Consider the following 24,282-nt stretch of genomic DNA (forward strand, 5'->3'; position numbering starts at 1 on the left):
TTGCTTCAGTCTGAAAGCACTGGGAATCTGGCTACAAAGTATTAAATTGGCTTTTTTTTTTTTTTTAAATGCTAAGAGGTGTGATGTCTCTTCAATGCCTTCAAGTAATACTTGATTTTGAAAATAAATAAGTAAATAAATCCAAGTTAACTGTTCTCTAAGGCTTTCCAATATCCTCCATCTTTTGTTTTGCAGATTGCAAGAAATATATTCCTTCTCTCTTGAGCAGTGCTGTCGCTTAATAATAAGAAACATTTGTAATTTGACTGTTTGGGGAGTGAAGCTTGTTGAAGAGGTTTTCTAATAGAAAGTCATATGATTTGATTTTAAAATGTTTTTAAAAACAGTATTGGCTTTACTCACTCCCATGAAAAGTTTCAGATGCTTTAAAAAGAAAAAATTATAATAAAAAAGTTTTGCTGTACTGTAAATGTGCATCAATAATCTGCATTAGTGCAGCATCTCCCTCTGGTGTTCTGCACTGTACCGTATCTAATTTTCTTGAGGTGTTCAGATTTCTTTGCTATTACTTCCCCATTCCATAGTGTTCAGAATATCTGGGGATTTGCAACCTTAAGGATCAGGCTCTGTTTCCATTGGGTCCTGTGTTTTGGCGTATCAACATGCCAAACTACTCTAGGAATGAATGTAATGTGATGGCCTGTTCTCTGGGTATCTATTTTGCATTCTTAGTAAGCAAAAGAGTACTTGAATGTGAAAATTTTATTATCCTGGAAGAACCAGCTGTATTTTCATTCTTTTTTTTCCAGCCTGTAGTTTAAGCATATTCTCTAAATCTCTTGTAGTCTATAAGTGTCGTGGTTTAACCTGGCCGGCAGCTAAACACCACGCAGCCGTTCGCTCACCCTCCCCCCTCCCTCTCTGGGACGGGGGAGAGAAATGGAAAGTGAAGCCCGTGAGTTGAGATAAAGACAGTTTAATAAGACAGGAAAATAATAATAACAAAAATAATAATAACAATAATAATAATAATAATAATAATACAATGGTGATAATAGGAAAGTAATAATAATATGTACAAACAAGTGATGCACAATGCAATTGCTCACCACCCGCTGACCGATGCCCAGCCTAACCCTGAGCAGTCCGGCCCCCTCCCCCCGGCTAGCCACCCCTATATATTGTTTAGCATGACGTCAGATGGTATGGAATACCCCTTTGGCTAGTTTGGGTCACCTGTCCTGGGTCTGTCCCCTCCCAGCTCTTACTGCACCCCCAGCCTGCCCGTTGGCAGGACAGAGCAAAAGGCTGAGATGTCCTTGGCTTGGTATAAGCACTGCTCTGCAACAATTAAAGCATTGGGGTGTTATCAGCACTCTTCTCATCCTAAGCCAAAACACAGCATTCCACCAGCTACTAGGAAGAAAATTAATTCTGTTCTAACTGAAACCAGGACATCTATCCACCCCTTATTCCATACCATTTATGTCATGCTCAGGTTACACTCTTTTCCATACATTCTAATTAGTCACCTATAGTAATCATGGTAGTGATAACATACAGTATAATATACTAATTAACATGGTACAATTCAGTTCATGGGCTATTCTCACCCAGTATTAAATCTCCTTGAGGTACACACCGGACCTCTCCGTTCTTTTGCATCACCCACCAAGTGTATCCAGGTCCCAAAGCAAAAGCAATTCCACGAATGGGTTTGCCTTTTCCTGAGGCAGGAGTAGCCCAGACTGTCTTACCCAGCATGTTTCTTACATGCACTACAGGAACTTTATCCCCATCTACAGTACGTAACAGGTTTGATTGGGCAGGTCCAGCTCGGTTGGCAGATCCCCTAGTATTGACTAACCAGGTGGCCTTTGCCAAATGCGTATCCCAGTTTTTGAACGTCCCAGCGCCCATTGCTTTCAATGTAGTCTTTAACAGGCCATTGTATCGCTCAACTTTCCCGGAGGCTGGTGCATGATAGGGGATGTGATGCACCCACTCAATACCATGTTCTTTGGCCCAAGTGTCTATAAGGTTGTTTCGGAAGTGAGTCCCATTGTCCGACTCTATTCTTTCTGGGGTGCCATGTCGCCATAGGACTTGCTTTTCAAGGCCCAGGATAGTGTTCCGGGCAGTGGCATGAGGCACAGGATATGTTTCCAGCCATCCGGTGGTTGCTTCCACCATGGTAAGTACATGGCGCTTGCCATTGCGAGTTTGAGGGAGTGTGATGTAATCAATCTGCCAGGCCTCTCCATATTTATATTTCAGCCATCGTCCTCCATACCAAAGAGGCTTTGACCTCTTTGGTATGGAGGCCAAAAAGGCATGGTCTTAATGAGAAAATGAACTGTTGCTAAATAGCGCTTTCAGATGTCTTCTTGCTTCTGTCAAAGTTCATGCTGATGAAGAGACAGCTGATTTAGAGAAAAATCTTTCAATTTGAAAATAGTTTCTGGAAACCCTGATGTATTTATACCTGCCATGTTATATAGTGTCATGGAACAGGTTCTAAAGTAATGGTATGTGTGCATAGCAAACATAAAAAACGTAGCAAAAAAAAAAAAAAGAAAAAAAAAAGGTATGTGTCAGAGCAAACTAGCTTTCTGTAAATTAGAGCTCTATAAAATGAACATGTATAAATTTTTTCAAGTGTAACCAAATTACTGAAGCAATTGCAGTAAAAAATATCCCTATTAGACTGCATAAAACCAGTGTTTACTGTGTCCCTGAGATCCAGATGTGTTTGTAAAAAGAATTACATGATCAGCAGTACTTTTGCTGGGTTTTGAGTGTAGAAGTATGTGTTTACAAAATACATGTTTTACTCGTACTTGTTTGGTTCCTCTAATGTGAAGCTGGAAGATACATAGTTCTTGTTTGTAGAAAACATTCACTCCTGATACAAAAATTAGAAGAAAAACTTGGGTAATTTCATTCTGAAACTTTATGTGAATTCTTGTTTGGTTTTGACGAACCATGCTTTGTGAGCTCTGGATTTTTCTGGTACAAAAGACTAACTTAACGCCTTTTAATTTAGAAGGTTGGATTGGTACATTCTTTCAGCTGCTTCAGATGGGCCACATTCTGAGTCAGGAATTCAGCCTGCCTGGTGCTAGGTGTAGCTGGGAAGTAAGCAGTATAGGGGAGAAAAAAATATATTACAGTATAGAAGTTTGCAATTAGTCATTGACTGCTGCATTTTTAATAGAAAACATATTTTAGCGATTTTTTTTTAAATCAGGTGCTCTATGGATGTGTATAGTTTTAAATCCCCACTGCAAGTTGGAGCAGAAGGCCAGTTGGCTAAAACAGCTGAAAAAATGGAACAGTGTGGATGTTTGCCCCTGGGAAGATGGAAACCATGGAAACGAGGTGCCCAATTTAACCAATGCTTTGCCTCGGGGTGAAAATGCTAACCAAGGTAAGCCTAAATATATGCACTGACTGCAACATATAACATCTGTCTTATATACTCTAGCCTTGCAGAATTCAGCACTCTTTCCTGGGACTGGGACAAGCAACTTTCTTATTAAGGACAGACCAGTCAAATTTATTTTCACTAATACTTCCTTGCAGGAAGGATAAATTGTTTTTTTCATGCCGGGGCTGCGATGTTTTCAAAGCAAGTATTTGTGTTTAGTTAGGTCCTCTAGCTTTTCACTTGGTCCTTCTGAATACTTATTGCATGTAAATGGAATGTCCTTGAAGTATGTCAAAGTAAAAGCTTGTTTCTTTGCTTGACTACAATCTTGTATCCCTTCTGGTGTTGGGATTTTTATTTTGTTTGCAGTTACAAAGCCTTTGATACCTATTTAAAGAGAGATCAGTTGCAACTGCATTAAACTGAGTGGGTGAAAAAGTAAAGCAGCCATTTATAGGATCTGTTCTGTGTTGTGCATTCTGCATTGCCAGGTTGGGGAGGGGGGGGTGTAGAGGCAGCACTGCCTTCTTGGAGGTCTCTGTATATTCAGTATCATGCTTTCTAATAAAAAATGTGATTATTAAATCTGGCAGAAGCCTTGTCCAGTCCTCTCTAAGCAAAGATTGCTACTGGGGAAAACACAAGACATTTCCCTTGAACAAAAACCCTCAGCATTTTGATACATATTTCATATAATTATGGTAAAGTTAAAATTAAATGTTGGGGAGGGAGGGGCAGATGTGAATTTAGATGGGTTTTACATTGGTCCTTTTTTTTGTAAGATTACCTCCAAAGGAAATAGTTAGAGAGTTCCTTTAGAAATCTCACAGCTAGCTGGGGCTAGAAGTTCATTCACCAAATAACTCCCTAAAGAGGTGGTTTTTGCTTTCTGGATTTCTTGAAGTTCAGCCCAACCTGGACAGGCTAGTGGCAACTTGGACATGACATTGACAGAGGGGTTTTGCCATGGATAGATGCCCAGTAAGGGTTATGCCACTCCCATGACCTCAGTGCACCTTGTTTTATCTACAGTATTTGTAGATGTTTATGACAAAAAATTAAACAAGTGCTCAAAGTTAACATCACTTTTCAAAGAGAAAGACTGAAAGTCACACAGAATCACAGAATGGCCGAGGTTGGAAGGGACCTCTGAAGATCATCTAGTCCAACCTCCCTGCCAATTAAGATCATGTAGAGCACATTGCGCAGGATGGCATGCAGGCAAGTTTTGAATATCTCCAGAGAAGGAGACTCCACAACCTCTCTGGGCAACCTGTTCCAGTACTCTGTCACCCTCACAGTAAAGAAGTGCCCCCTCATGTTCGGAACCTCCTGTGCTTCAGTTTGTGCCCGTTGCCTCTCGTCCTGTCTCTGGGAACAGCTGAAAAGAGACCGGCTCCATCCTCTTGACACCCTCCCCTCAAATATTTATATACATTAATGAGGTCTCCCCACAGTCTTCTCTTCCAGGCTAAACAGGCACAGTTCTCTCAGCCTGTCCTTGTATGACAGGAGTTCTAGTCCTCTAATCATCTTTGTAGCCATCCTCTGAACTCGCTCCAGTAGTTCTATGTCCCTCTTGCACTGGGGAGCCCAGAACTAGACACAATACTCCAGGTGTGGCCTCACCAGGGCTGAGTAGAGGGGGAGGATCACCTCCCTCGACCTGCTGGCAACACTCTTCCAAATACGGCTCAGGATACCGTTAGACAACTTGGCCACAAGGGCATATTGCTGACTCATGGTCAGCCTGCTATCCACCAGGACTCCGGGGTCCCTCTCTGCAGAGCTGCTCTCCAGCAGCTCACCCCTCAACCTGTACTGGTGCTTGGAGTTATTCCTCCCCAGGTGCAGGACCTTGCACTTGCCCTTGTTGAACTTCACAAGGTTCCTATCGGCCAACCCTCCAGCCTGTTAAGATCCCTCTGAATGGCAGCACAGCCTTCTGGGGTATCAGCCACTCCTCTGAGCTTTGTGTCATCAGCAAACTTGCTGAAGGTGCACTCTCTTCCATTGTCCAGGTCATTGATGAATAAGTTAAACAACACTGGACCCAGTACTGACCCCTGGGGGACACCACTAGCTACAGGCCTCCAACTAGATTCTGCATCACTAAGCACAACTCTCCGAGTTCTGCCATTCAGCCAATTATCAATCCCCCTCACCGTCCACTCATCTAGCCTGAACTTCTTGAGCTTGCCCATGAGGATGTTACGGGAGACAGTGTCAAAAGCCTTGCTGAAGTCAAGGTAGACCACATCCACCGCTCTCCCCTCATCTACCCATCTAGTCATCTCATGATAGAAGGACAGCAGATTGGTTAAGCATGAACTCCCCTTGGTGAATCCAGGCTGACAATTCCTGATCACCTTCTTACCCTCCACATGCTTGGAGATGACCTCCAGGATGAGCTGTTCCATCACCTTTCCAGGGATGGAGGTGAGGCTGACTGGCCAGTAGTTGCCTAGGTGCTCCTTCTTGCCCATTTTGAAGACTGGCATGACATTGGCTCTCTTCCTGTCCTCAGGCACCTCTCCTGTTCTCCACAACCTTTCAAAGATGATGGAGAGGGTCCTAGCAATAACATCGGCCAGCTCCCTCAGCACCTGTGGGTACATGCCATTGGGACCCATGGATTTGTGGATGTCAGGTGTGCTTAGATGATCTCTGACCTGAGCCTCTTCGAAGAAGGGAAAGTCCTCCTTTCTCCGGACTTCCTCTCTTGTCTCCAGGGTCTGAGATTTCTGATTTCATAGCAGTAAAGACTGAAGCAAAAAAGGCATTCAGCAACTCTGCCTTCTCTGTATTATTTGTCACTAGGGCACCTGCCCCATTCAGCAGTGGGCCAACATTTTCCCCAGTCTTCCTTTTTCTACTGATGTATTTGAAGAAGCCCTTCTTGTTGTCCTTGACATCCATTGCCAGATCTAATTCCAAATGGGCCTTGGCCTTCCTTGTCGCATCCCTGCATACTCTGACAGCATCCCTATATTCCGTCCAAGTCACCTGCCCCCCTTTTCCACATGCTGTAAACTTCCTTCTTCTTTTTGAGCTTTGCCAGGAGCTTCCTGATCATCCACGCAGATCTCCTGTACCCTTTGCTTGCCTTCTTGCTCATAGGGACGCACCAATCTTGAGCTTGGAGGAAGTGATACTTGAATACTGACCATCTGTCTTGGACCCCCCCTCCTTCCATGGACCTAACCCATGGAATTCTTTCAAGTAGATCCCTGAAGAGGACAAAGTTTGCTCTCCTGAAGTTCAAGGTCGCAATCCTACTTTTTGCCCTGCTTCCTCCTCGCAAGATCCTGAACTCCACCATATCATGGTCATTGCGGCCAAGGCTGCTCACTGACCCTCACATCTCCAACTAATCCTTCCTCATTTGTTAATACAAGGTCTAGTAACACACCTTTCATTGTTGGTCTTTGACCACCTGTGTCAAAAATTTGTCATCAGTGCACTGCAGGAACCTCCTGGACTATTTGTGCCCAGCTGTGTGGTCTTCCCAGCAGATATCAGGGTGGTTGAAATCTCCCATGAGAACCGGGGCTTGTGACTGAGAGGCTACTTGGAGCTGTCTGAAGAAGGCTTCATCCACCTCCTCTTCCTGATCAGGTGACCTGTAGCAAACACCCACAACAGCGTCAGCTGTGGTAGCCTGCCCTTTAATCCTTACCCATAAGCTCTCAACTCGCTCTTCATCCACCCCTAGGCAGAGCTCCACACATTCCAGTTGCTCTCTCACATAAAGAGCAACTCCACCACCTCGCCTTCCTGTCTGGTCTTTTCTAAAAAGCACGTAGCCTTCCATGACAGCATTCCAGTTATGTGAGCTATCCCACCATGTCTCCATGATTGCAATGAGATTATAGCCTTGCGACTGCACGCAGATCTCCAGTTCTTCCTGTTTGTTTCCCATACTACGCGCATTAGTATACAAGCATTTCAGGGAGCTGAAATGCTTATTTCTCATGCTGCGTGTGTATGTATAGAAACATTTGAGATGTTTTTCATTCAACTCAGCCCTTTGTGGGGCAGACTGAAGGGCCTCCCCAGCATGCAGTTCCTCAAAAATTGGTGTCCAGTCCCATAGCTTATCTCTGGTGGGCCTGGTTTTGTCCCTTTCCCCCTTCGAATCTAGTTTTAAAGCCCTGTTGATCAGCCCTGATAATTCCTGGACAAAAATCCTTTTCTCCCTCAGATAAAGGTGATCTCCATCAGGAGTCAGTAGGCTTGGTGTCATGTAGACCTTTCCATGATCAAGAAACTTGAAACTGTGTTGGTGGCATCAGCCTCGGAGCCACGTATTGATCAGATAGGTTCACCTGTTCCTTTCAGTATTGATCCCTGCTACTGGAAGGATGGAGGAAAGCACTACCTGTGCACCTGATCCTTCAACCAGTTGCCCCAAAGCCCTAAATTCCCTTTTGATTGCTCTTTGGCTTCTCTTTGCCATCTCATCACTGCCAACTTGAAAAAACAATAAAGGGTAATAATCAGAGGGATTATTACCAGACGAGTGACTGTCTGAATGATGTCTCATACCCCTGCCCCAGGGACAGCAGACTTCCTTATGGGTCAGGTCTGAACAACAAATCGGGCCCTCTGTTCCCTTCAGAAGGGAATCCCCTATGACTATAACTGTTCTTTTTTTCTTGGTGGGGGTTGTTGTTATGTGGGACATAGGTTGACTTGCCCTGGGCAACTCCCTCAATATAGATGGACCTTTATCCGCATTGTCATTTGATTTCCTATACAGTTCCAGAACCTCGTTCCTGTTGTGTAGGGGCACCTGGGAAGGTGAGGTAGGCAGCTGCTGAGGTCACCTGCTACGCCAAACAGGATCCTGCTTCCACTCCCCCCTGTCTCTTATTAGATCCCTTCTGTCTGCGTTCTGGCAAGGGGGTAGGGGAACTTTTGTTTCTTGAGCAGTGGCTATGGCTGGCTGAGGACCATGCTGCAGGGATGGCAGAGCTCTACCTCACCAGTCAATCTCCTTCTCTGACTCCCTGATGCTCCTCAGCCTGCCCACCTCCTCCCAAAGCTCTGCCACCAGACAAAGCAGTTCTTCAACCTGGGCACACCTCCCAGAGCTGTGCTCTCTACTGTCATCCTGTAGTGGCATAAGAGTAGGGCACACCCAGCAGCCTGACACCTCGGTGGCAGCATGTTCCCCCTGGAGTTCTGTCTGGGAGGCTGCATCAGCTGTGGTGGGTGTGTGCTGAGCTCTGTGAGGCCACTGTCTTCTGCTGGGTGGATACCATCGCTCCATAGTCAACCTGTCCAACCTTCAGCACCCTCCCTGCATGCCCTGCCTGAACACACTGCCACACCACTCCCTGACTGACAAGCCCTGTTTGCCTGCTCTGTTAGCCACACTCCTGGTCGCTCGCGCTCCTTAGGGGCTGCCTTTGTATGACAGAGGAGGGACACTCCTGTCTCCACCCAAGCCTCATCAGCCACCCTCGTGAGGGCTGCCGGGTCCTGGCGGCTCCCTCATCTGCCTTGAAGGGGCCTCGATGTAGGGAAACCCCTGCAGAACACGTCTGACCCAGAGTTCTTCATACGCTGTTCATCCATCCCTTGTCCTTGCAGCTCTGGGTCTCAGAAGTAGAGAAGTTGGGAATGTTTGAGTAGCTGTGCCATATACTTTCTAGTTTGTTCTCAGGAGAGCTGTCAGATATCCTTCATCTTTAGCTGTTCCCTTTGCAAAGCCCTGTTTAGCATTAGTCTTGCTGTTCCATAGATCTCTTTTTGAATGCAGAGTGAATGGTGCACACTTTGTCTAGCCTGTTCAGTAATAGGATGTGAAATGTCATCTGCAGCCTGCTTCTTGCAGACGGGGGATAAGACAGGCTGCCGTCAGTTGGGGGTTGTGAGTAGGAAGAAGGCAAGAACGCTGTGAATGACTTATTCACATATGAATGAGTAAAAGCTGATGAAGCTTTCTGAACTTCTGAAAATGACAGATTCATCGAACAGGCCCCATCGGACAGTGTTCACTCGAGCCATTGAGGCATGCGATCTTCACTGGCAGGACAGCCACTTACAGCACATTATCAGCAGTAACCTATACACCAACTACTGTTACCATGACGACACTGAAAACTCACTCTTTGACTCTCATGGGTGGCCCCTCTGGCATGGTAAGTGGCTAAACTGGAAAGAGGTTTCTGTGACTTGCCACTTTGTTTAGTTTCTATGGCATTATTTTAGGGGGCATTCAATTATTTTCTCCATTTTAGAACATGTTCCTACAGCCTGTGCGAGGGTGGATGCATTACGATCTCATGGATATCCAAGAGAAGCACTGAGGCTGGCAATAGCTATTGTTAATACACTAAGAAGGCAGCAGCAGAAACAGCTGGAAATGTTCCAGGCTCAGAAGAAAGGTAAATGTGGGGAAGAGAGGAGGGCAAAGGACATGACAAGATGACGATAACATTTGGAACTTTGCATAAGAAAACTGTTTTTGAAACTATAAAGTCAATGAGGTGTCTTTAACTCTCCATTGCAAATGATCATAGTGGTAATGTAACGTATAAGTGAATCAGTAAGAAGTCAGCGTGAATAATCTTTTTTGTTAATATTACTTGTTTCTGCATGTCATGTATAGCACATGCTATTTGTTAGTAAGACAAAGATCTACTTTTTTTTTTTAAATTTCATATCAGTTGATTCCTAAACAGCAACAACATCAAAAAAAAAAAACAAACAACAAAAACAAACAAACAAACAAACAAAAAAAACCACCCAGCCCTATCCTTCTGAGCAATCAGTTCAACAGTATGGCTGTTTCATTTTGTAGCCCCACACATTTAGGTAAGAAGCAGGCTTTCTAGCATTTTAAAGCTTTGAAATAATGCATGTGGTTACTAAGGAAGGTGATACCCCATAAATGAGAGTGAGTAGAGGCATCTTCAAGTTAGTGTGTAGTAGGTAGAGAAGCAGAGCATCCATAATAGCTTGTATACAATTTTTACATGATCAGCCATAATGAGACTGATCTCCCATAGTTCAGTAGCATATACATGTTTAGGAGAAAAAAGTTGGGGGTTGGAGTCAAAGGAGAGCTAGTGCCATAAGACTGTTAGTAAAAAAATGGGATCAGGGGAATCTATAACCTTTACCAAATACATACTTTCTTCAATTCATTGTGCTAAAGGATTTTTTTCATGTTCCAACTGATCTATGGGTGAGGGCTACAAAGTAAAGTATCCAACAAAGTATGTTTGTTGACTGAAAATTTAGAATGCCAAAATTAACATGATTCAATTAAAAGACAATTTTTTCTTGAATACTACATTTAATGTTTTTATTCTTTTTAGTTTTTTAAAGGAGTTGTCATCCTGAGTTTATCATTTCATTAATATTTAGATGCAAAATAAGCTCATGTTTTATTTGGGATAATGGAACATATTTTAGAGTATTTTCATTTATTTCAGTGCCATCAGATTCACTTAAAACGTACAAAATGGCACTACATCTTTTGAGCCAGGAAACAGATGTGGATATATTACAAAAAAAAAAAAAAAAAAAGTCAAAAAGTCTTTGCTGTCATTTTTCAGCAGATGTTTTCAGAAGATTTCCTGGTAGCGAGTAAGAGATTTCAAAAAAAAAAAAAATCACTACAGTTGAAACTGTTGACCCATAATGTGCTTTGCAAGTGTGTGAATGGCGTTTTGCCTTCATTCTTTTTTTTTTTTTCCTTCCTCTTTTAAGTAATAAAGTGGCTAACTAAAGAGTGGCTAATATGCACTCTTTCCCTCCCTCCTCCCTCCATCTTTTCTAACATAGAACTTCTCCACAAAGGAGTAACCTCAATAACGAATCTTGAAGGTTTGGTGGGACACCCTTTGGATCCAATTGGCACCCTCTTCAGTAGCCTGATGGAAGCCTGCAAGGTGGATGAAGAGAGCTTCCATGGATTCTCAGACTTCACAGGTAAGGCTGTGCAAAGGAAGATATCTTTTACATGTCTTCAGTAACCAGAGGCATTTTTCTACCTTTCCATTCTAAATTAACTTCAAAGCCAGTGTTCTCATAGTATAAGAACTCACATTTGCCTTCCCTAAGAAAACATGAGGGAGAAAAAATGTTTAAAGGAAAATTTTTAAAGCACTTCCAAAATTACCAGTTATTCATTCTTGAAGAAAATTCTGTATTTTGAGCCTGAAATAAAAGCAAATAAGTCTTTATAGTAGCAACCCTCTCCACAGATATTACTCTGTCCTTTTTCTGAGACATTGCAGAAGATCACAAAAATCACAGAATTGTTGAGGTTGGAAGGAAGTTCCTGCTTAGAGCAGGATCTGCTGCAGCAGATCGCCCAGGACTGTGTCTATTTGGGTTTTGAATAACTCCAAGAATGAAGACTTTACAACCTCTCTTGGCAACCTCTTCCAGTGTTCTACCTTCACAGTAAAAAATTCTTTTCTTATGTTCAAATGGAAATGTGTGCTTCAGTTTGTGCCCATTGCCTCTTTTCCTGTCACAGGTTACCACTGAGAAGAGTCTGGCTCAGCCTTCTTTACACTCTCCTATCATATATTTGTACATATTGGTAAGATATTCCTGAGCCTTCTCTTTTCCAGGCCAAACAGTCCCAGTTGTCCCAATCTCTGATCATATAGAGATGCTCTAGTCCCTTACTCATCTTTGTGACCCCTCACTGGATTGGCTCCAGTATGTCCATGTACCGGGGAGCCCAGAACTGAACACAGCACTCCATATGTGTCTCACCAGTGCTGAACAGAGGGGAAGGATCAACTCCCTCGACCTGCTGGCAACACTCCTCCTAATGCATCCCAGGGTGTTCATAGAATCATAGAAGCATAGAATGGTCTGGGTTGGAAGGGACCTCAAGGATCATCTAGTTCCAACCCCCCTGCCATAGGCAGGGATGCCACCCACTAGATCAGGTTCCTAAGGGCCTCATCTAACCTAGTCTTAAACACCGCCAGGGATGGGGCATCCACAGCCTGTCTGGGCAACCTGTTCCAGTGCCTCACCACCCTCTGAGTGAAAAATTTCTTTCCAAGCTCTAATGTAAATCTTCCCTCTTTTAGTTTAAAACCATTCCCCCTTGTCCTATCATTATCTACCTGAGTAAAGAGTCCTTCTGCATCCCTTTTATAAGACCCCTTTAAGTACTGAAAGGTTGTGATGAGATCATCCTGGAGCCTTCTCTTCTGTAGGCTGAACAGCCCCAGCTCTCAGCCTTTCTTCATGGAAGAGGTGCTCCAGCCCTCTGATCATCTTTGTGGCCCTCCTCTGGACCCGCTCTAACACGTCTACATCTTTCTTGTACTGGGGGCTCCACACCTAGATGCAGTACTCCAAGTGGGGCCTCACAAGGGCTGAGTAGAGGGGGACAATAACGTCCCTTGACTTGCTGGCCACTCTTCTGTTGATGCAGCCCAGGATGCAGTTAGCCTTCTGGGCTGCAAACACGCACTCATGTCGAACTTTTCATCCATCAAGTCCTTCTCCACAGGGCTGCTCTCAATGAGTTCTTCTCCTACTCTGTACTCACCTCTGGGATTGCCCCAACCCAGGTGCATCACCCTGCATTTAGACTTGTTGAACCTCATTAGGTTCACGTGGCCCCACTTCTCAAGCCTGTCCAGGTCCCTTTGGGTGGTGTCCCTTCCTTCTGTCATATCAACCCCACCACTCAGCTTGGTGTCATCTTCAAATTTGTTGAGGGTGCACTTGATCCCACTGTTTATGTCATTGATAATGATATTAAACAGTACCAGTCCCAGGACAGACTCCTGCGGTACACCACTTGTCACTGGCCTCCACCTGGACATAGATCCATTGACCACTACTCTCTGGGTGCGACCTTCAAGCCAATTCCTTACCCACCGAATAGTCAGACAGAGCGAAATACACCTAAACTTCTCTGGGGAGATGGATTTTCTCTGATTTGTATACTTAAGCACCAGGCTCCTGGAAAAGGAGAGAGAACTTACATTTCTAATCTCTCTTGCAATAATTTCAGGTCTTACCAGTTGCAACAGGAGTTTAAAAGTGCCACACAAAATTTGAGTTGCTGGTGCCTCTGTCAGTTTTCCATAGTTGGAGCTTCAGCTATTGTTGCTGTACGCGCACTTCAGTGCATAGCTCCACTACTCTTAGAGCATCTGTTGCCGTGAAGTATTGTCCTCCTATTTCACATTTTTTTGTTCATTGGACACCACAGGTGAAGGCAAAGAATGGCAAATCATGCAATCATAGAATGGTTTGGGTTGGAAGGGACCTTAAAGATCATCTAGTTCTAGCCCAAAGACAGACCTAAGACAGACCAATGAAGGACACTACTCGTTACCAGCCTCCACCTGGACATAGAGACATTGACTACAACTCTTGAAGGGTGCGGCCTTCAAGCCAACTCCTTATCCACTGAATGGTCCACCCATCAAGTCCATATCTCCCCATTTTGGAGTTCAGGATGTCATGTGGGACTGTGTCAAAGGCCTTGCAGAAGTCCAGGTAGATGACACTGGTCAATCTTCCCTTGTCAACTGCTGCAGTCACTCCGTCCATAGAAGGCCACCAGATTGGTCAGGCATGATTTACCCTTGCTGAAACCACGCTGGCTATCTCGGATAGACCTGTTTGTCTTGCATGTGCCTCGACACTGCTTCCAGGAGGATCTTTTCCACGATCTTCCCACGCACAGAGGTGAGGTTCACCAGTCTGTAGTTCCCCAGGTTGTTTTTTCTACCCTTTTTAAAAATGGGAGTGATGTTTCCTTTTTTCCTGTCACCAGGGACTTCACCTGACAGCCAGGACTTTTCAAATATGATTGAGAGAGATTTGGCAACTACTTCAGCAAATTCTTTTAGGACCCTGGGTGTTATTGTACATCTTAGCTGCACATGCACATAATACTTCGAATAGATGATAAAACACGTGATAACATACGTGGCCTACAGAGAATATGAATTGGAAAACAGTGTTTCAGAATTGATGCATGATTTAGGTCAGGATGTTTATGCCCATTTTAATTTCAGTATTTGCTTTCCAGGAGCTTAAGTGATTCATTCCTTATTCTCAGTCTGTTTCCACCTCTGCAGTAGTTTCTCTAGAAACTAGACTCTCTCTAACCCTCCTAGGGGGTGGGCAAAAAAGTGAGAAAAGAAACATCACCAGGGCAGCTGACCTAAACCAACCAAAGGGATATTCCATACCATATGATGTCACACTCAGCAATACAAGGTGGAAACCGGAAGAAGAGGGGAGGGGTGGGCTCTCGTCGGGAAAATGCCAGTCCTCCACCGGAACACCGGCTACATGCGTTGAGGCCCTGCTTCAAGGACGTGGTCAAGCATCGCTCATTTGTGGGAAGCAGAGAGTAATTTCTTTCGTCCACACTTCCACATGACCTTTATTTGTTTTGTTTTTTCCCTTTCCCCCTCCCTTTTCCCCTTTCCCTTTTTTTCCCCCCTTTAGTTAAACTGTTTAGTTAATAATAATCTTTCCTTAATAATAATTATTTTTTTCCCTTTAATTAAATTATCCTTATCTCAACCTGTGAGTTGTTCTTTCCTTTACTTCTTCCCCTCCTCATCTAAGGAGGGGGAGTGAGAGAGCGGTTGTGGTGTTTACCTGCCTAGCACAGTAAAACCACCACAAGCATTTTGTCATATGGTGTATCTGTGAAGTACCAAATGAATCAGTGGTACTCTTTAAAGCAATGTATGGCTTGGTCTGTATGGAAGTTATAAGTAATCTTTAATGGAAGTAAGAATTCTTGTTTCAGTAAAATTCAGAAGCATTATACTTGTTTATCATAAATGCAACTGTAACAATTAAATAAAAAATCCTGAAAAGAGCCCTAGCAAGCAGAGGATGCTTAAATGTTGTGGAGTTATCAGGCCTACTGTACTTGCACAATCTTGATAACTTCATCTGAAATCTATGCAGAGGTATAAACACCTTCCCTTTCCACTTATACAACATCAAGGCTTTAAGGAGATACATAAATGGTTCAGAAAAGAAACACCCAAAAATTGAAATGCATCTTCCAATTTTTGCCTTATTACCATAAAACTGGAGAAAAACTGCCTTTCTCTAAATCATAGTTTAAAGATTAAAACTTTTATTTTTACTTGAGTGTATTTTTATTTTTATTTTTATTTTTATAATTGCTTTGTGTATTTCTCCCTTGTGGAATTAGATAGTTTACATTGGATCTTTGGATTTTGAAAGTGAGCAAGTATTTTAAATAAATTTAAACAAATGATAAATAAATAAATTAATTAATTAATTAATTAAATTTAAACAAATTAGTGATATGGTTTAGTGGAGGACTTGTTAGTGTTAGGTCAGAGGTTGGACTCGATGATCTTGAGGTCTCTTCCAACCTAGAAATTCTGTGATTCTGTGAATACTGACAGAGGTAGCATTTGTAAATATGGCATTATAAGTAGATTATGGATTAGAATGACTTTCTTATGTGTTGTTCTTTGTGTCACCCTTTACAGAGAACATGGGGCAATGCAAATCTCTGGAGTACCATCACCTGCCTGCACACAAATTCTTAGAAGAAGGAGAATCTTATTTAACGCTGGCTGTGGAAGTAGCATTGATAGGGCTGGGACAACAACGAATAATGCCAGATGGCTTGTACGCACAAGAGAAGGTTTGTCGAAATGAGGAGCAGCTCATTTCTAAGCTACAGGAAATTGAATTGGATGATATTCTGGTGAAGATTTTTCGAAAACAAGCAGTCTTCTTATTAGAAGGTAGCTCACTATAGATGCTAACTGTTTCTTTAAACTGTCTTCGCTTATAGAAGCCGACAGAACTAGTATTTTTTGTTCTTTCACTTTGTTCTTTAAATTTTTTGTTTGATATAATCTCCGTATCCTAACTGTACAGCCCAGGCTCACAATTAAATATTATAGACATCAGTTATCAGCAGTTCTCAAGTAGCAGAATTCTAAATGTCACTTGTATCCTGAAAAAGGACTGGCAGCTTTGTAAATATATGAAGATTTTTACCTCTTTTCCCAATTAAAGAGCTCAGAAAATTCAATTAGAATTACTGGGAAATTAGAATTAGAACATTTTATTTGTAGCAATTAGGAAAATGACTTGCCTCTGAAGTTTGAATCGTACATGACGATTGAAATACATGGTCAAATATTGAGGCTTAAGGCCTGATCTTATGACTAAATTGTGACTAAGTTATCTGTTTGGGAATCATTGTAGTGGATTGCAATAAAATCTGTGGGGAAAAAAAGTGCATGCCTTTGCCTTAGCTTTTAAAAAGGCTTAACATGTAGCACTTAAGCCTCATGTTCAGAAAGTAGCCTCATGGGTTCTGAGGTTGTCTTTCTAGCTTTTTTTTTTTTTTTTTTTTTTGTAGTTTGTTGGTTTTTTTTAATGGAAGAAAAAATTTTAAAGGAACTAATTCGCCAAAGGCATGTTTTTGTTTTGAGTGCCTTCCTAAGGGATGGTGTGGAGTACAGTACTGCTCTAGGTGAATTGTGAAGACTGTTACACAGCAGTCATGTTTTGTTTTCTTTCTGTAAGACATTTGTCTTTTAAAACTTCTTTAATGGAAGAGATGCAGTATGTTGTTTAGGGTTCTCAGCTGTGAGTCACTGTTGGCACCTACTGATGGCACCATTTGAAACTGCAGAGAAGCTGCACCATAGGGAGAGTTTCCATTATGGTATGGCTATACTGCTGCTTTATGGCCTTTGGACAAGAACACCAGCTAACTCGATCCAGCTATTAACCACCACCAGACAGGAATCCTATGGATTATAATTTGCTGCATTTCTTGACTGAGGAAAAGGCAGGATTTCTCTCAAGTGTTCGCTGATAGTTTACTATAAGGTAATCTTAGTAGGAAATCTGCTAAAATAACTACCTATGAAATTACCGTAGTGAGCAGTGTGCAGTGTCTTGCATTACTGTTTGCTGAGAAATCTAGCTTTCCTGCAATAGCTTCAGTTTATGCCAGGTTAGGCAGAAATTGCCAGCTCACATGGAAGAAAAACTGTGCAGTGATTGAAGATCCTAATCATATCAATTGTGTTTTTATAGTTATAGTCCTGTAGGTATAAAAACAAAAAAAAAAAACAAACAAAAGACAATATTAAGCTGATTTTTATGCTGTTAATGCAGATTAATGCATTTTGTATGTAGCTACCACTTGATTGAGTGGGAAAGCAGAATGTTAAGACTGTTGCAAGAACTGTTTTAATTTTTTGCTTGACTGCTAAGTTAATGTCAGAATATGTTTTTATATAAATGCTTTGTCCTGTACTCCTCATGTCCTAACTGAGTTTCTGACTGAATCACCAATTGACAAACATACATGAAATGGCTTCTTTCATTGAAACAATGCTAGATAGTTTTCAATGGATTTCAAATTCATTTCAAATGATTAGACATTTTGTCACCTACTAAATCTTCACTGACATTTCCTTTGTAATTGGTCTTCAGAAATGCACACCTATGGAACTCATTTTTTTTTCATGCACTGTGATTTTTATCTTTTCATCTTGTGCTAAGGCACCCTTCAGAAAAACATTGCTGAAACAACTGTGCTGGTCTAAGTTAAAGTTGTTACCATCTACATCTCATGTAGTTCCTGAGGAGGGGCAGTGGAGAGGGAAGTGTCAGTCTTTCCTTCCTGGCAACAGATGACAGGATGCATGGGAGCAGCACATAGCTGCGCAAGGGGAGGTTCAGACTGGACACCAGGAAAAATTTCTTTACTGTGAGGGTGGTCCAACAGTGGAACAGTCTTCCTAGAGAGGTGGTCGAGGCACCCCATGCCTGTCAGTGTTCAGTAGGCATTTGGACAATGCCCTTAATAATATGCGTTAATCTTTGATTAGCCCTGAAGTAGTTAAGCAGTTGGACTAGATGATCTTTGAAGGTCCCTTCTAACTGAACTATTCTATTCTATTCTATTCTATTCTATTCTATTCTATTCTATTCTATTCTATTCTATTCTATTCTATTCTATTCTTTGTAGCAGAAGTGGCTACATAAATTGTGCAAGTACTCCTCATCCACTCCAGCGTAGGGTCAGACACAGTTTGAACTGCTGCTTCTGGAAGCTGTTTAAATGATATGTGTGATTCTGCAGTGAAGTAGTGTGCTCACACAGTAATTTGTCCATACAAGCATGGTGGGTTGAAATCTCTACTAGAGGAGAAATCAAAATTCTCTTCTCCTGCAGTAACTTCTGGGGGTGCTGGCTGCTATATGTGCAGTCATTTTCCAATAATACTTAATGTACAATTCTTATTCTGTCTTGCAACATTTTATGCTTGAACTTCTGGCTGCTGAAGTCAAAAACTGCTTGACACAGTTTTCCTGTTAACAGGAATAACAGCCTCAAGGTTGCAGGAGAAATGTAAAATGGGGTTTGTAGTTACCGAATATTCAGAACTCAGCAAGGAAATAATTGCATTTAAATTTTTTTAATCATCATTTCTGCTGTCAGTCCTGACACTGCAGTGCTGAAATTGAAATACTGCACTGCGTGCAAAGTTTGCTGTCCCAACAGTGGGGATAGTTTCCCTACAACAAATATCATTTTTAAGATCATGTGGCAGTAACGGACTAGTAAAACAATTTTTGATGCAAGATCTGACCTAGTCTTCTCTGGAGACAAAATCCAAACCAAAGGGTTATTTAAATGCCTAATGTCAGATGAGATGTTAATAGCGATCAAGCGCTGCTGTAGTGATTGATCATGTAACTTCAGTTGAAGATGCACACTTTTCTGCTGTAACCACACTTTTTTTTTCCCTGGTAGTTTTGTGAGAAAGCAATCGCACACCAACAGAGGGTACATAGGGATTCATATGTACAATATAACTACATGGAGGCAAAGCTGGGATTAACACCTTCTCCTTTTGCATACCATAAATTTGTTGAATGAGCCCCATGGGGCACTGGGACCATTCTGTCACTTGTATGTGCACTGGTAGTGTGCTTATTACTATGCAATTTACGGTCTGTCTCATTGTCTCAAAGAATATATGGTATGTAATATATTTGTAATATATTGTATCTATGTGATATGTGTATTGTATAATTCACAAAAATATCAATGCAATTTTACCTTTTGTACAGAAAACTCTGTCTCTCAATACCAATTCTAACTCAAGATATAGTGACTGTTTTTAAAGGTGCAGAAGTTAGGTTTTAGCAGTCTGTAAAGATTGACATTCTCTTTCTTTTTCCCACAGCTGGACCATATAGTGGTTTAGGTGAAGTCATCCATCGAGAGAGTGTTCCAATGCACACATTTGCCAAGTATCTCTTCACCTCTCTCCTACCTCATGATGCTGAATTAGCATACAAAACTGCACTGAGAGTCATGCGGTATGTATTCACAAGTCATCTAGAAAGAGCACAAGTAGAGATCAGGAAAACGGGGAAAAGCTTGGTAATCAAGACCTAGCCTTTTTTGTCTAAAAGAAGCATCGTTCTCTTTAAGGAAAAATTACGTTGGTTCTGTAATCTGTAAAAGCGAGTGATGTTTGTAGTAACTACAGTATAATCATTTATAAATGTAAAATTAGTGTTTACCTACAACTGTAAAACAGTGCTCTCTGTTATAATCTTTCCTTCTAGAATCCCCCTCCTGCTCTAACATGTGTGTTTGTGTATATGTGATGGTAGTGGTGAAGAAATGAGGAAAGATGCATCTTACCAGCAGTCTCAGTATCATTTGTTCCTTAGTCTGTTCTGTAGGACTATTTGTTCCACGGGTCTTCTTTATAAATTATCTCTCGATGGTAGGTTTGAAACCATATGGTGTGGTGTAGTGGGACCCCACTCGAGCGGAACCACGACATGTGGTCTGACACAATACTTTTTTCTTGTGCTTCATAACTAAGCAGTCTTATACACTTCTGAATATTAGGATTTAAATGGAATACATCATATGACAACAAAATGTGTGACTTGGATACCATTTGTCTTCAGTAATCGGGAGAAAGGTGATTCTCAGGGAGCGTTCAGTATGTGTTGGCTTTATCTCAGGGCAGGCCAGATTGTTAACACAAAACTGGAGAAAAACTGCCTTTCTCTAAATCATAGTTTAAAGGTGAAAACTTTTATTTTTACTTGAGTGTATTTTTATTTTTATTTTTATTTTTATTTTTATTTTTATTTTTATTTTTATTTTTATTTTTATTTTTATTTTTATTTTTATTTTTATTTTTATTGCTTTGTATATTTCTCGCTTGTGGAATTGGATAGTTTACATTGGATGTTTGGATTTTGAAATTGAGCTAGTAACCTCCTTGTCTTGCATGTGCCTTGACATTGCTTCCAGGCAGAGGTGAGGTTCACTGGTCTGTAGTAGCCCGGGTCCCCCTTTCTACCTTTTTTTAAAATGGGAGTCATGTTTCCTTCTTCCTGTCACCTGGCCTGACTTCCAGGACTTTTCAAAGATGATGAAGAGTTGCTTGGCAACTACATCAACCAGTTCCCTCAGGACCGTGGGATGCACATCAGGGGGCCCCATAGCCTTATACCAGTTCAGTTTCATCAGGTGGTCTCAAACCTGCTCTTCACTTAGAGTGGGAGTGACTTTGCCCCCCCAGCCCTCATCTACAGGTTCAGGGAAACAAGAGATGTGGTAAGCCTGACTATCAGTGAAGACTGAAGGAAACAACTTGTTGAGTACCTCAGCCTTCTCCATGTCTGTTGTTACAAGTTCTTACTTGTACAATGTACCTTACTTGTTTACAATGTACCTATGGAATCTCTTCCCATTATTTTTTGTGTCCCTTGCCAAGTTCATTTTCACCTGTGCCTTGGCTTTCCTGATCCCATCCCTGCACATCCAGACAGCATCCCTCTACTCTTGCCAGGCCACATGTCCCTGCTTCCACTGCCTGGGCATTTCCTTCTTGCGCCTCAGTTTGACCAGCAGGTCCTTGTTCGGCCATGCTGTTTTCCTGCCCTCCCTGCGCTCTTTCTGACGCAGGAGGATGGAGAGTTCTTGTGCTCTAAGGAAAACATCCTTAAAGAGTAGCCAGCTCTGTTCAGCTCCTTTGTCCCTAAGGACAGTGTTCCAAGGGATCTTGTCTACTAGGTCTTTAAACAGCTTGAAGTTCACTCTTTGGAAGTTTAGGGTCCTGACTTTAACCCTTTTTAGGCCTATATTCCTCGAGATCACAAACTCAACCAGAGCGTGGGCACTGCAGCCCAGACTGCCTCCAGTCTTGAGCTCTTTAATAAGAACTTCTGTGTTGATGAGCACCAGGTCCAGTAACGCTTCTCCTCTGGTTGGTTTGTCTAATACCTGGACCAGGAATTATCCTCAATGCACTCCAGGTGTCTCCCAGATTTCTTACAGCTTGCTGTGTAGCTTTTCCAGTAGACATCCGGGTGGTTGAAGTCCCCCATCAGGATGAGAGCATGTGAGCGTGATGCTTCTTGTAGCTGAAGCATGAATCACAGAATTTCTAGGTTGGAAGAGACCTCAAGATCATCGAGTCCAACCTCTGACCTAACACTAACAAGTTCTCCACTAAACCATATCACTAAGCTCTAAATCTAAACATCTTTTAAAGACTCCAGGGATGGTGACTCCACCACTATCCTGGGCAGCCCATTCCAATGCCTCAAAACCCTCTCAGTAAAGAAGTTCTTCCTAATATCCAAACTAAAATGCCCCTGGTGCAACTTCAGCCCATTCCCCCTCGTCCTGTCACCAGGCATGTGGGAGAATAGACCAACCCCCACCTCCCTACAGCCTCCTTTAATGTACTTATAAAAAGCGATAAAGTCGCCCCTGAGCCTTCTTTTCTCCAGGATGAACAAACCCAGCTCCCTTAGCCACTCCTCGTAGGACTTGTTCTCCAGACCCCTCACCAGCTTCGTTGCCCTTCTTTGGACTCGCTCGAGCACCTCCATGTCCTTCTTATAGTGAGGGGCACGAAACTGAACACAGTACTCGAGGTGCGGCCTCACCAGAGCCGAGTACAGGAGGACAATCACTTCCCTAGTCCTGCTGGCCACACTGTTTCTTATGCAAGCCAGGATGCTGTTGGCCTTCTTGGCCACCTGAGCACACTGATGGCTCATATTCAGCCGACTTGGTTGCCCTGCAAGTGCCACGTGATGACACTCAAGATGATCTGCTCCATGAACATCCCTGGCACTGAGGTCAAATTGACAGGCCTATAGTTTCCTGGGTCCGGTTTCCTCCAGCCCTTCTTGTAGATGGGCATCACGTTTCCTAGCCGCCAGTCGACTGGGACCTCCCCTGATAGCCAGGACTGTTGATAAATGATGGAAAGCGGCTTGGCCAGCTCCTCTGCCAGTTCTCTCAGTATCCTCGGGTGGATCCCGTCTGGCCCCATCGACTTGCAAACATCCAAGTGCCATAGCAGGTCGCCAGCCATTTCCTCATGGATAGTGAGGGCCACATTCTGCTTCCCATCCCCTTCCACCAGTTCAGGGTACTGGGTAGCCAGAGAGCAACTGGTTTTGCCGCTGAAGACTGAGGTAAAGAAGGCATTAAGCATCTCCGCCTTTTCCTCATCTTTTATAACTAAGTTCCCCCCTGCATCCAGTAAAGGCTGGAGATTCTCCTTAGTCCTCCTTTTTTGTATTTATGTATTTGTAAAAACATTTTTTGTTATCTTTGACAACAGTAGCCAGATTGAGCTCCAGATGAGCTTTGGCCTTCCTAATTTTGTCCCTGCACAGCCTCGCAACATCCTTATAGTCCTTCCGAGTGGCCCGCCCTCTTTTCCAAAGATTTTAAACCCTCTTTTTCCTCCTAAGCTCAAGCCACAATTCTCTGTTCAGCCAGGCCTGTCTTCTTCCACGCCGGCTTGTCTTTGGGCACGTGGGGACAGACCGCTCCTGCGCCATTAAGATTTCCTTCTTGAAGAGCGCCCAGACTTCCTGGACTCCTGTACTGGGTCTGGATGGAATGTTAACTTTCCCTGCAGCAGCCCATACAGTGCTGTACTCTGCACTCGTAGCTGGAACAGCAGTGTTATCACACCAGTGTTGTGTCTACTGCTGAGCAGTGCTGGCCCAGCATCAGGCCTCTCTCTAACCCTCCTAGGGGGTGGGCAAAAAGTGAGAAGAGAAACATCACCAGGGCAGCTGACCTAAACCAACCAAAGGGATATTCCATACCATGTGATGTCACACTCAGCAATAAAAGGTGGAAACAGGAAGAAGAGGGGAGGGGTGGGCTCTCGTCGTGAAAACGTTGGTCCTCCTCCCGAACACCGGCTCCGTGCATTGAGGCCCTGCTTCAAGGACGTGGTCAATCATCGCTCATTTGTGGGAAGTAATTTCTTTCCTCTGCACTTCCACATAGCCTTCATTTGTTTTATTTGTTTGTTTTCCTCCCTTTTTTTTATTTTCCCTTTCCCCCTCCCTTTTCCCCTTTCCCTTTTTATTTCCCTTTAATTAAATTGTTTAGTTCATAATAATCTTTATTTAATTATTAATATTATTTCCCTTTAATTAAGTTATCCTGATCTCAACCCGTGAGTTGTTCTTTGCTTTACTTCTCCCCTTCCTCATCTAAAAAGAGGGGAAGTGAGAGAACGGTTGTGGGGTTTAGCTGCCCAGCACAGTAAAACCACCACAACTCCTCTGCCACATATTAAATTACATTTAAGTTAATTAAGTTAAATTTCATTAGGGACTTATTAAATAAATACGCCCCATATTAAAAACATGAGTGTTGGGTTTTCCTGGTCATTATTATCAAGAATGATTGCACAGTGATTGAAGGACATGCTATCCACTTAAGTAGTGGTTAGCTTCATCAGACGAGATGTATCCTAGTGTTTTGGAGTTGTATATTTTTTCTGGAGTTTCTCCAGAATGCTAAATGGGGAGAAAACAATTATGTGTTC

The 24,282-nt window shown here is 42.7% G+C and overlaps 1 protein-coding gene across 2 annotated transcripts in view; it reads left to right on the top strand.

The window, feature by feature from the left end:
* The window catches only part of LOC137846958 (zinc finger SWIM domain-containing protein 6-like), a 115,366-nt gene that overhangs the window by 57,277 nt on the left and 33,807 nt on the right, over positions 1 to 24,282 (top strand). Inside the window, exons 4-9 of one of the 2 annotated variants that reach the window (XM_068665080.1) lie at positions 3,212 to 3,391; positions 9,364 to 9,540; positions 9,640 to 9,786; positions 11,207 to 11,338; positions 15,889 to 16,149; positions 19,627 to 19,762. In XM_068665080.1, the coding sequence (XP_068521181.1) occupies positions 3,212 to 3,391; positions 9,364 to 9,540; positions 9,640 to 9,786; positions 11,207 to 11,338; positions 15,889 to 16,149; positions 19,627 to 19,762 (1,033 nt within the window). Of the gene's footprint in view, positions 1 to 3,211; positions 3,392 to 9,363; positions 9,541 to 9,639; positions 9,787 to 11,191; positions 11,339 to 15,888; positions 16,150 to 19,626; positions 19,763 to 24,282 lie in introns of both variants that reach the window. The other variant, XM_068665081.1, reaches the window with a different exon arrangement.

The sequence above is a fragment of the Anas acuta genome, chromosome W (genome assembly GCF_963932015.1).
Source record: "Anas acuta chromosome W, bAnaAcu1.1, whole genome shotgun sequence".
NCBI classification, from domain to species: domain Eukaryota; kingdom Metazoa; phylum Chordata; class Aves; order Anseriformes; family Anatidae; genus Anas; species Anas acuta.